This window comes from Pygoscelis adeliae, unplaced genomic scaffold (genome assembly GCF_000699105.1).
Source record: "Pygoscelis adeliae isolate BGI_AS28 unplaced genomic scaffold, ASM69910v1 Scaffold178, whole genome shotgun sequence".
Lineage (NCBI taxonomy): Eukaryota > Metazoa > Chordata > Aves > Sphenisciformes > Spheniscidae > Pygoscelis > Pygoscelis adeliae.
The window spans coordinates 3378693-3392143 of NW_008825323.1; the positions used below are offsets into that span (position 1 = coordinate 3378693).

General features: G+C 37.8%; 1 protein-coding gene across 1 annotated transcript in view; it reads right to left on the reverse strand.

Annotated features, from left to right (window-relative positions):
• MCTP1 (multiple C2 domains, transmembrane 1) overlaps positions 1–13451 on the reverse strand; it is a 176461-nt gene that overhangs the window by 110545 nt on the left and 52465 nt on the right. Inside the window, exons 7-8 of the mRNA XM_009330317.1 lie at positions 6348–6534; positions 1232–1325 (exon numbers count right to left, since the gene is read on the reverse strand). Of these exons, the coding sequence (XP_009328592.1) occupies positions 1232–1325; positions 6348–6534 (281 nt within the window). The remainder of the gene's footprint in view (positions 1–1231; positions 1326–6347; positions 6535–13451) is intronic.

Here is a 13451-nt window from a genome sequence, read left to right on the forward strand (position 1 = left end):
CTTCCTGACTGTTGTTCTAAATGCAATGTCTGAAAAATTTTGGTAGCTCTGTACATCTTTAATTGAATCAAATGTATTTCCAAAAATTTGTTCAACCAGCACAAATGACATGTTGATCTGGAAAAGCCGAAGACTGAACGAGGTCAGGGACTGAATTATCCCATTTGCCCCTGAATAACTTAATCTCTCTCTCTGTTCAGACCACATTGGATTATAAGGTCAAAGCAGAGTGAGGAATCTTTAGAAGCATTTCTCCAACCTCCCTGAAAATAGAATCTGTTATTTTGCGTGCCACAAACTGGATGATCAGTTTCAGCAATAAAGTGTTTGCTCTGTTACCTTGTCTGAGAAAAATAATAAATACTGGTACTCATGCTAATTTACAAAAAACTGTTAAAAAGTTAATATGTTGCTATGTATCTGCATCTGCTCCTGTAACAGAACATTTATGTCCAAATTGCAGTTAAACCAGCTAGATTAGTATAGTTTCTTTTTTCTTTTTTTTTTTTTTAAAGCAGAGATGGTTATTTTCTGACACAGAAGCGGTTCATTTTTCTCCATTCAACTTGTGCAGTGTGAAGGTGAATGTACTTACAGGAGGTAACTTGGACATTTCTGGAGGAATATGGTCAGTACGGCTGAAATAGTTTTTCTTTACTTTGAAAAGCAAAAGGTTAAATTATGCATTCAGCTTATATCACATAAAATAGAAAATAAAAAAAGATTTCCTTATTTCCCTTCTTAAACAGATAAGCAGTAGTTACAGGAAACTGCATTTATTTGAAATGTCTGAAACAAATAGCAGCCTTGTTAAATACCTGGCAGATAACAAGCGGTTCTTTTGTCAACAACTCTAAATTAGTATCTAAATCTAGCACCTTTCATTTGCCTTGTCCTCTGGAATTCAGCTTTAATTTCGATAATTTTGTGTATTTTTATCTACTAGAAAAAGAAGTCTTTTCTATGCATTTTCTCCAGGACCTCTGATGCAGAAAAATGTGTATTTCACCCTTCTGAGAAATAACCTACATTAGAATGACGTGCTGCCTTGCTTACAAAAGTTTTGTTTGTTTGTCTGCAGATTTTTTCCTTAATGAGCAGAAGGTGAGACTGCGCAAACAGACAATAATCTTTAGATAAACTTCTGTTTTAAACATTTTTTTTTTTCACTTCCAAAAAGGCCCAGCCTTACTACGGGATTTACTGTCACAGAAGCTAAATTAATCCTTGCCTGTGACATCAGCTGCCATCAATGCTTCTGCCCTGATGACCTTCACCTGAAGAAATCCCACATCCTTCATGTTATGGAACATCATCGTTGGACTCTAAAAAATAATATAAAGAAAAGTAATTCTGAATTGCAAAAAAGACAAACCAAAAGCAATATGAATAGCCTCCTCCCTAACCCAGATATAAGTTAGTGTAATTCTGTCTAACATACTCATACTTTTAAATATTATTTTATGAAGAATGTACAGTTGTCAGTGTTTCTTACAGTATTTTGCAACTTTAACTTACCAATGAAAAATGCAAAAGAAAAATTAGAATAAGAATGATTAAATATAACACTAATTCTACTGAATTAATCCCCTAATAGTACATGAACCACTGTCCATCAAAATTTTAAATGATAGCAGTGTATTAAAAAATTAATACAAACAATAAAACACTTCCTCTCCCTGAATACTTTTGTGAGATCTATATTCACATTTTCCCTTTGATGGCTCCAACAATATTTTGAACAGTGACTTAGGGCCAATATTGTTTTTGTTGTAGTTGACCATTATATGCAAGCTTGCATATAGCATGTATGCATATATAAGCTTGCATATAGCTTGCAAATAACACGAGCAAAAACAATCAAAAGAGGATTACAGCAACTTAATAATTTTAATCACGTGCAATAATTCATGATCGCGTGCAAAAAAGATAAAAAAAATGAATTAAAAGATGGTTCCAATTCCATGGCAGAAAGCTCTTACTATAAATCATTATTTAACATAAATTTCTGCAGTATCTACATATATTAAAAAGAGAAAAAAAGAATTAAAGAGTAGACTAACACTTGCATTTATTCATCCAACATAGTTTTAGAAAGCTGCTTGGAAAGCGTGCTCTGTTGCTGCACTTTTTTCAAATAACTAAAAGCAACAAACTGGGAGTATTGCACCAGTTAGGTGTAATATACTAAAATTCTCAAGCCCTAACTTCGAATATAATTTAAAAGTTGCAGAATTTCAAATGCTAGAATATCGAATGCAACTTTTAATCTGCAATCGATTAATGACAAACCTGGCATTATCATTCAGTTTTTAGATAACCTAGGGGAGGAACTCCAAAAGAGGAGACTAAAATTAGATTTTCAAATAAATTTAAAATCATATATATATGTGGCCTAATTTTTGGTTGGTTTTGCAAGTCTTGTTCATAAATACTAGCACATACCTTTATTTTGAAGTATTTTAAAATCTGGACTAATGCATTTAATGCCTGTGACCTTTTCTAAAATTTTAATGTAGTGCAGGTGAAACCTTTTCCACTGCTTATGATAATGTCCAGATTTCTAGGAAACGCAAACATCAGGTAAAACACCAAGTCAACAATTCTTTAATTTATTATGAAGGCAAAATCGACTGTTATAGAAAACCAGAATAAATAACATCACTGATCTGAAAACCACAGGTGCTGCTTAAATGAAATATTAAATGTCAGCTTGCAAAAACTGCAGTATGTTTATGCATAGATAACCTACCCATTAAAATTTTAGACACATAATATGCATCCCTGTCTTTTTATTAGTAAGACAATTCTAACAGTTAAATCACACTGATATTAATTTCACAAGCCCCAGCTGACCATTCACTGTTTACCGTGAAGGTTTGGCCTTGGCATACTGAACTGAGGAATCCAGTTCAGTGCAGTACCCTACATGCTGCATACATAGGAATAAACGCGTGCATGTTACACAGGGTAACAGTTAATGGCTTTTTATCATTTTTAATATGTTCATCATCAGAAATACGGCTTAAAAATACTGATGGTCAACTTTAATCAGCACACACTCACCCCCCTGCTTATGTTCTTACAAGCTGAAGGTGGCAGAGACGGTGTTACGGACGGCACCGTTACAATGCAAAAGTGTGTTGGCACCATCCCTCATTTATTACAGTAATGATCAAGGTTTGGAAGCTTCTTATCAGAACTGGTACCACAACAGAGATAATTCTGCTCTAATACCATGATGAAAGTGAAAGGATTTGCACAAATGTTTCCACATTTTACCCAAGTTTCCAAATGACCGAAACAGACACCAAGGTGCAGAAAGAAAACAAAGCAAAAACCAAACACAGAGCAAGCCAAGCGACTGCCCCCCTTTCTGCAATGCCGTACAGTTCCCTTCTTCCAAATTTCATCCTGGTAAGCGCATTCTGCAAAAAGACACCAGTGCTGTATTTCACTGCGCTACCTTTGTTACCATCCCGCAGAATAATTATTTTTGAACTTTTAGTTCCAGCGAGTCAGCTGGCTTAGATTAATTTACTGCACATCGTGACTGCGGAGACTGCTGAGAATGTATACAATGCCATGGCAGAGACTCTGGGAGAAGCAAATGACTTTAATACCTTACTTTAAATACATAACTTTAAGTAATGATTTATCAGATGATATTCTGTCTTCTTATTTATGATTATTGTTGAAGGCCTCAAAACCCGCACAGTTTCTGAAGCCTGAAATTTCCATAGCAGAGGAGTCCGTGATTTGCTGTGAATCTTTTCAGCCCTCAATAGATGGGAAAAGATTGAAATGCTCTGGATATGAGTCCTCTTTATTTTTTTAATGAAAGGCTGTATAATATATTTTCTGTATGGCTGCAGCAGCTGTCAGGGAGAGCTTCTCAGTTCAGCTCTATTATGGGAGAAGCAATACCCCATCCTATGGCATCGAGATACACTGAGGGGCCAGTACTGATTGACAGCTTGTCACCATGACGTCTTATTCCATCTCTGTTATGGAGAAAATTAATGTCACACCACCAGCCTTATGACTCGCTGTCATCTTAGAACTGCTCACCTTTTATCAATGCTCTAAATAACATTTCAAGCCCATCGTCTCACAGTGGACAATCTGGTCAAGGGACATTAAATCGGATGACTGTGAAATGTCATAATAAAAATGGAATGCTAACAACTTCTTCTCTAAACTAGCTCCTCTGGTTTTTAAACTGTGACAAGGGGGACCGTGGGTTCAGCACACCCGTTCTGAAAAGGTCATACAATCTCTCTTGGTCTGTACCCATTAATGCGCCCCCCTCCTCACCCCAAAAGGAATTAATCTTTTCAGACAATTGTGGTAAAATAATGGTTCAAACAGTAATGCCTGTTTAATTTGTAAGGCTCTGATGTTCAGCTACAAATGGTTAAATGACAGTAATAGAGTCATTTTCCAAGGCTATTTGATCTGATGGCAAGGTCAGCTCATTAACTGTTTTTGGCTGCAGAAAGGGTGCAAAATACATTTCTCAAATGGACGCTAGATTTTTCAAGAGGACAAAAAATAAACCCCAAAATACAGCCACTCAATGGGGAACAGTATATCTTGCTAATTGCATACTCTTTCTTTGTATCAGTTCTGAAGTACAGATATGAATACCAAAGACAAATCAAACATCAGTGAAAATAAGCTATTTGAATTTCGTTAATCCTTGTAATTTCTTTCTGCTGCTGTGCACCGGTCATTTTAATAAAAACAGTAACATTTATCAAAAAGGTATATTGATGCTACAATTTTCAAAAACACATAACGAGAAATTCATGCCTCTGCAATATGAACATATTCCAAAAATACAAATGTTTTCAAATGCATACAGTAATGCAAATATAAGACACATATCCATGAATATGTAAGAAACAGAAATAAATAAATCAATCTTACACCACAAAATTGTGCTTTACACTGGGGACAAAAAATTGAGAATTTAGGAAAAATGGTTAATACACGCTTGTAACATGTTTCTATACTGCTACTAAATTATCAAAACGATCAGTATCACTTGACTGCCATAACATCACACACAATAATCCACAGAAATATGGTATTGTTGCACTTGGTAGCAAGAAGTATGTCACCTCAAAAACCTATCCATCAGAAATTTATTATATTTATAAAGATCTATTCTAAGAACCACAGACTGCCTTGGTGGATTCCAAAATGTGCAATAACTCTCTTAATTGTAACTATTTTTCAAAGATGGTGCACAATACCTTAGCTCTCAGTTGGTTTAGGAATATTATGTTTAGCCTCACTAAGTCACCTCTATTAAACTGTGTTTATGATAACGCTATTGGTGTATGAGTTGTACAAGCATTAGCAGACAGCTGATTCAGTGGAGATAGCCAGAATAAATTTGCTGAAGCGCACATCCTGCTAATCTGTTTGAAGAATATTGTACAGCATTAGTACTAGCACTTCATGTTATCTGCACAGCCTGATAAGGTACATCTTTATTAAATTCAGTTATTGAAAGGATGTCAGTCATGGAATAGGAATATTTTAAAATCTAAAAAAAATTAAGCGGCTCTTTGTTAGTCAGAGCTTGGTTTAATGGCTGAGTGTCTAGAGAAGCCTTTCTAAACACCTGGCAGCATTGTACAATAAAAGCTTTGTAATTTTAAGTGGAAATAGCTTTTTATTTTTTTCTTTCTCCGTGTGTAGTGAGACAGTTACTTTTAGTGATTTAGGTATTAGCAAATGCTGGAGTAAGAGCTCCCCTCTCTGTTGCTTTGATAAAACTACACAGATTCTGTGTACTGTGAGAATGCTGGGAAATGAAAATAATTTGCTTCAGAATATTTTGAAATGGAAATATTGTTTAAAACAATTACTTTGATGATGCAAAATACTGCTCCAGCCTCTAATGGGTAGACAAAAAATAAGTTTTCTTGTCCTTTAGTAGATGCTCAAAAAAAAAGCCGAAAACTATTGGCACCTCAAACCATTTGGCATAAACACTCACTAGAAACTGTACAGTCACTGAGTGACCCCTTAGTTATTTTGTGCTTGGTAAAAATTATCTGCAAGGCAGTAAAATTAATTTCTTTATGTCACATGATCATATCAAATAGCCGAATTACTGTGTAAAAAATACCTTATTGTATAAAGAGGATTTATAGCCTTCTTGACGTTACCTGTACCAGCCGTGATAATATTAGTAACTAGTTTACATGATTGTCATTGGCTGAGCGTGATAAGGATGTAAGGGATGTATTTAGATTTCCCCCCCCCCGATACTTATTATTTATATAAGCAAACATTTTGCAAACAAAGGGCAAAAGAGAAGAACTCCATACATATCTCTTCAGTATCTCCTCTCGCTCCTTCTGGTCCTCCAGGGAGTTGACAGAGAGGTCAGAGATAGTGACTGCGGCTGAGGCTGTGAGAGTGACCAGCAACACCAGGCATCCCTCTCCCTCCTCCAGCGGCATCTCCAACTTGTGGGTTTGTTCTTTACTCAGGGTTGACAGGTCAACCTGGCACCTAGAAACGAACATTCTCCATCAGCACGTGGTTTTCTTTACATCAAACAAGAGCACATTGGCTTACTTGCATTCAGCCGGACAAAAAACCACATCAGTAGAAATTCCTTCCCAGCTTCTGGAAGGATTTCTCTTCAGCTTCAACCCGTGCTGCTCGCTTGACTTTTTTTTTTTTTTTTAAAGCTATGACCTGTTATGCATATGAATAATAAATATTAAAAAGAACGTACAGACACTAGAAACAAGGTTAGCTAATACGACTTACTCAAATGCAGTTAACGAGAATGTTGAAGACCCAGCTTCAGATGCAAATTGCACTTTTTAATTACGCCTCTTGTATAAACACAAAACGTACGTTTTGATGTGAACGTTTTTGATACCATTTATCTAACAACAGTAAAAATCCTCTCTCTCAAAAAAGAATAAATCTGTGTGGACTCAATTTTGATGGAGTTAGCATGACTGAGCATAGAAAAACATGACTTGAGCACCACCCAAAAGGCTCAGCTCTCTTGCAGTAAGCTGTGTGTGGCTCAGGGTCAAAGCTTCATGCAGGCATCCAGGATAAAATTCGATGCCGCAACCCTCTATATAATAAGATGTCTCACGTTGTAATGAGCGGGGACTGCTTATAACTGTGCAGAGTGGCTGAAGCCAATCCACCCTGCTTGATCCCTTTCTGAATAACCCTCTCTGTACCGTACACTGAACTAATGAAGAATGGCTCCATACATGCCAGCCAGCAGAAATAGCTTTAGAACATCTTTGAAAATAAAAGGTATGGCATGGAAGGAAAAACAGTATCACTGCTTACAAAAAGCTGACCATAAGCTTTTAATTAAAACAAGAATATCTTAGGGCTAGTAATTAGTCTGTCCACAGTTTAGAAGTCTTAATATTTTAATTTGTATAATTCATAAGTTTCAACTTTCCTAGATTGCAACTCTGAGCATGTCTAGAAATTCAATGCCTGTGTCAAATGTAACGTTGGCTTGCACTGCACAGGAATTTCTCTGAAAAACCACTATTTGGAATACTTCTACTTATAGCATCCCCCAGTAATGTTTTGCCAATTCATTACTCTACATAAAAATAATAACAATATTGAAATAAAGTAAATGAATGTATTTTATATATCGTTAAGCCACTGAATACTGTACTTTTAATAGCGATTATTTAATGTGACAAGCACATGTTCTGTATGCCACTCTCACTAAACTAAACATCTAGCAAACTCTTTTCATAAAATGTCAATTGATTTTGAAGAGAAAGATAATGTGGTGACCGCAGGGCCAATAAACTGAGAAAAAGGTGGCAGACATGAATAAATAGGCATTTAAGGACAGGAAATAGCCAATTATGAGAATAAATGCAGCCTCATAAAATGGGCACTGTGCTATCACAGGCAGATTAGATTTGCTACAGGAAAATTTCCTTTTAATTTTTTTTTTAAACATTTACTGTCTGTTGTGCAGCTGTCAAAATTAAACTACTGCAAAGCTCATACAGTAACAAGGTTCAATTATTTTACAATGAAAAAAACTGACACAGCATTCTGAGCTTAATGTTTACCTTTTACTTTGAACTCTTTGGATGATAAGGAGTGAGGAATGAAAATAACAACAGTAAGGAAAGACTAAAGCTGTTGCTGTCAGCGCAGGCTGATGGTCAATACAAGTTTCATACATGTACATAGGATGTCAAATTTTTGTTTAGGCTGCAGTGAGGAGTATAAAGCCCTCCTCAAGATAACAAATACTGTAATCGAGCATTCAAAGCTGGAGTAGGTTAAGATGCCCCTGGTGTTAAATATTCCTTGATAAATTATTTCAAAACAGATACCCCTCAAAAATACGTCTCTGCAACAATATTGCGACTTTAGCCAATGATCATTGAAAGAACCAGTCTAAACTCTCATAAAGTCAGTAAAAGAATCAGAAAGTCATTATGATACAAGTAATGCAGAAATAATGCACCCCTCACTCAAAAATAGGCAACAAAAGCTACCCCCGCTGGAACAAAAAACCCCTACATCCATCAGAAAACTGTAATGACTGTAAAATTACAGGGTTTACAGGAGAGCTACAAGCTCCAAGTTCTCCAATTCTCGAAGTTACAGCACTTTTGCAACATTAGTAGTCCATGCTATTTTTTATTTATGCTAAAAGAAGCAACTGACAATTCGGTTTTACCTGTGCACCTTTCCTGCAGCTATAAAATATTCCTAATAGCACCACATCCAGAACAGATTACCTGAGAAATATGTCTCTATTGTCTGCTTGATAGACCTCCATGAACAGCCTGTCACCAGCTTGTTATTTCCTAAAATCATACAAAGGGTAGGGAGTGATCTGGAAGCTTTTTCCAGTGAAAGCCTTAACCATTTTACAGGAGAAATATCCTCTGAAGGGCCCTCAGATAATTTGATAAAAAACAAGGGTTATTCCATTAAGGAGTGTCAGCATTGCACTTTATGGAAATCTAGGTTAAGAGCGTCTCTGTGCGTACACGGCCGGGCGAAAGCACATTTCTCACTCTGCGCCAGGTCCCCTCCTCTGGCCTCGCAGGAGGTGCAGCTCGCACGTGTCTAACTCGAAGATGCCGAGGCTCGAGGAGCATTCAGCATGAGGTGAGCACATCGGCGGCACGTGCCCTTCAGTCGGAAGACGAGACTTTCCAATTTACAGACACACAATTTTTTTTCCATTAATAGTTGAGTTTTTCATAAAAAAAGAATCAACTTTTTTTGCTCTCACACCAAATTTTCCTGCAAAAAGTTAAACCATTTTCTGTTAGACCTACTTTGCCCTCACCAGATCTTTGCATGGGACCAGTACAGTGAAGGAAGCCTCATTTTATTAAGGCATTACCTAAGCACTAACCCTATCCTAGAATAACCTTTACAGACATCAGTAGGAAACCCACAAAACTCCTTTTTGGATTAGATTTCCTTACAAGCACTGAAGTGAACAAAATACTTCTAAAGATAAATAGCTTTGGAAAGTTCAAGTTGACAATGCCCCTTTACATTGTACTGAGAATATATACAAGTATTCCAAGCTTTAAAGCTTTAGCAATGCTGACTTTTACATCAGTTAAGATGTTCTCTTAAAAGACATTTGTCACCTACAAATGTTTCCATGGAGAACAAAGATGCTTTGAGGATGAAGGTGAACTTGAATGCTACCAGAAAGTGGTGCAGAATGAGCATCGTGGTGGTAGAAATTTTTGTCTTGCATTCTCAAATTGAGGACCGTGAAAAATTACAGCCATTTTGAGAAGGCCGTAAGTTGCATACGACCAGCAGCTGTCACATTGGAAGCAGGAGATAATAGTAATTTTGGACAACAGTTTCTTATGGAATTACTATTTACATGCTGCTGCGAAAAGAAAAAGTTCTTCACCTGTGAAGAGGTCAGCCTGAAGAATTACGGAAAAAAAAGCCATTAACTCCATAGACAGATTTTCAAGCATGGCTATAAATCACATTTCAGGGAATTTCAGTTTTTAGGGCAGTTTAGGTATTTTGCATTACTCTGCTGCTCCACGCTGTATGGTCCCTTCAGCACACACCTGTGTCAGCATTAAAAGTGGTGGGCAGGGGCACTGGAACGATCCCCTTGGCTGGCTGACCCCTCAGGAAGAGGTACGGAGGCACGTCCCCCCAAATCAGCTCTGCACATGAACGTTATCAGGCACCGGGTGGATCTGGATTTTCAGGCCTTGAGAGATCAGAAGGGAGAAAAACCACGCAAGTGCCTCAAGCTCATGTGCCAAAGTATCACAGATAAGTCGCTGCAGAAACAGGGTACAGCTCCCACGGAGGAAGATTTGAAGATTCAAGGGGAATTCACCACTTCTCTGAAACGGTGTTCAGTGTGCTAATCGCCCAAACTGTTAGAAATACCTTTCTGATTTATTTTTAATTTGAATATATCTGGCCTTTGGTTCTTTTTATGCCTTTCTTTACTCGGTTGAAAAAGCCTTTAGTGCCCTGCATTTTCTTCTAGTGAAGGTACTCATATACCATAATCGTATCTCTTCTTGATCTTCCTTTTGATATGCTAAACACCTTCAGCTCCCTATACATTTCCTTGGAACACATCCCCTACAGCCCTCAAATGACTTTTTGTAACTTTTCTGATCCAGTGAAATTCTCCTGCATCCTTTTTAAAGCGCGGAAGCCAGAACTGTATGTAGTATTTTATTATCAACATGTCTAAGAGGTAAAAATCACCTCCCCTCTCTAGTTCTAACAGAACCTGGAATGTAAGACCGCGTTGGCACCCTGGTGAAATATCCTTGCTAATGAATGAATTACAAAGGTAGCGACATGACATAGAAGGCCTCTTAAAAGCCAGGTGGCCAGGCAAGGGAGAGACAGCAGATAGCGAGATCATTTTCTCACATGACAAAATAAAGCATAAAAGAGGAATTGGCACAATCCTAAGTGATAGGGACAGAAAAGCACCACTTGGCTACAACCCAGGCAACTTAATTATCATCATGACTTGTTCAGGAAGACAGCCTTTTAACTCCACTGTGATCCAGGTCTATGCTGCTCCAAAGGATGCCAACGAGAGGAAACTGTGCGATTCTGCAATTAGAACTGAGCTGGACACACATCAGAAGCAGCGAGGCATGAACTGCTACAATTTGTGAGACTCCGTATCCTTTATCAGCAAAGTACAATGTTCCAGTAAAACCAAGAAACAAATGGAGAGGGGAAATTCTGCAAAGCACTGACAGAAAATGACACGGCTGAAAAAGACAGGACTGCAGTAACATGAAGTTCTTGGCAGAACCAGAGCATGGCATTTTTGAGTGTAAAGATAATGAGAAAGAAATAAAATGACAGACCCCACACAATGCTTGTGGTAGGTGGTGGATAGAGGTGATAGACTGAAAACCAGGAAAGCTCCCAAAGGAGTTGGAGACCTTAACTCAGCTAAATAGGAGACCGACTGCGGGGGAGTGCAATGGCGAGCTCGGGAAGCTGGAGAGGAACCCCAGGAAGCTGGGAGTGCACTGCCTCGCTGCAGAGCTCAGCAGGACCTGGGAAAGGGTGCTGTCAGGTGCCACGCAGCAACACGTGGAAAGCAGGAGAGAGCCCTGCAGGTTGGGGTAAGTCAGTCTTGGTAACGGAAATATGAGTCGCATGAAATACAGGACAATCTCACTTGTCACTGAGCAATATCTGAATACAGACAATTGTTTATAGCTTGCTAAAAGAAATACGGTCCATGCCACAAAATCCTGTTGATGGATTTTGAAACGACCGATTAACATTTTCTTAAGCATAGCTCTTCTCAACAAAACTACAGATTTACTTTTGAAATTGCATAGACAGAAAAAAAGTATTTGCAGATGTTTTACGATGTGGTACTTCCTATGTTGTCCCTGTGGCACGCCATACACTACAGACACACACTGTTAGTGCTGTCACCAGTGCAATTTCTTTGCCCCAAAATTCACACTTTCTTCTGCTAAACCAGTCTATTGCCTTGATGAACATTATGTCTTCCTACACAGTTCTCCCCTCACTAGCTGGTCCGAGCAACTTTGCACGAGCTTTCACACAGCTCCAATCTGTGTCTTCCAGAAATCCTCACAAACCCCTGTCTACACCCCTAACCACTTTTTACACTTACTGTCATGCTCCTCATATCTAGGCAGCCATTCCACTTTTCCTTCTCCCTTCCTCTTATGTTGCCACTCTTACTTCATGTAGTGGAGTACATTTCCATATGCGGGAGACAGAGGGTCAGAAGAAGGATCCGTAAACATAATCCAGCTTGCGTGCAGCATTCTGTATTTCAGAATACATTGGGGAATACTATCAATTTTGCAACAGTACGTGACAACAACAACTGTCAGTAAGAGTTGTAAATAATAAAATATCTGGTAAGAGAAAGTTACTGAAGATTTGTGAGCCAAAACTGAACCTTTTTTGGCTTTCTAGCAGAACAGCAGTGCCTCTGCATTAACAGAAGAAACTAAAATGGGCAGAGATAGTAATAAATAAGGTGCGGAATACCTGAAGGCCAAAATTTGAGACGCAGTATTTACATCTAACTCCCTCTGACAACAATCAGAAATGGAGACGGCTCAGCACATCTCAGGATTTGTCAAGGGCAGGCCTGCTAGTAGCATTTTTAGATTTTAATGCTTCAGGCAAAACCTTCATTTTACATACAGAAATGCATCTGCAATAATTTAACTTCAGTCATCATGTATAATCAACAAACTATTATACACACAGGCTGTTGGTTGTGTGCTTGTCTGTGTTTGCACAGAATTGCTGTGTAATTCACAGGCGCACACAGTTCAAAACTCAAATTACAATAACATATTGACCATTATGTTTGAACTTTGAAAATAATATATCCTTCCAAAGTTACTTCAACATGCAGAAATTTTCAAACCACCATGTGAAAAAAATATTTGAAAGACCAGAGTAATAAAGTACTATTTGCAATTCCAGAGGAACCCATTTTGTCTCTGCAGAGTTTTGCAGAATTGAGAAAACGTCAAGATTCATCAATTTCAACATTAACACAGACTTTCACACCTACTATTCAAAACCTCTTTCTTGGGCAACAATATTTAAAAAAGAAAATTGCCAGTATTTTAATATAAATCACACTCTCCACATCTCCTCTAGAAAAAATCTGGGAAAAAACGTTAGCAGGAGCATATTTAGTGTCCTTCACTCAACTTTATATGCATGTTGGAGTACCCATACACAGCTTTACAGCACCACTCTTCTCTCTGGTAGCATTCAGTCTCCCATAATGAAATTACATAAATTTCAGTGGGAAAAAAACTGAAAAAGACACAAGTATATTATATAAAAACCCCACTTCAGTTTAGAACTTTGAGTAGTGTATCCCTGTGCTTTCAGATTAATAATGCAGT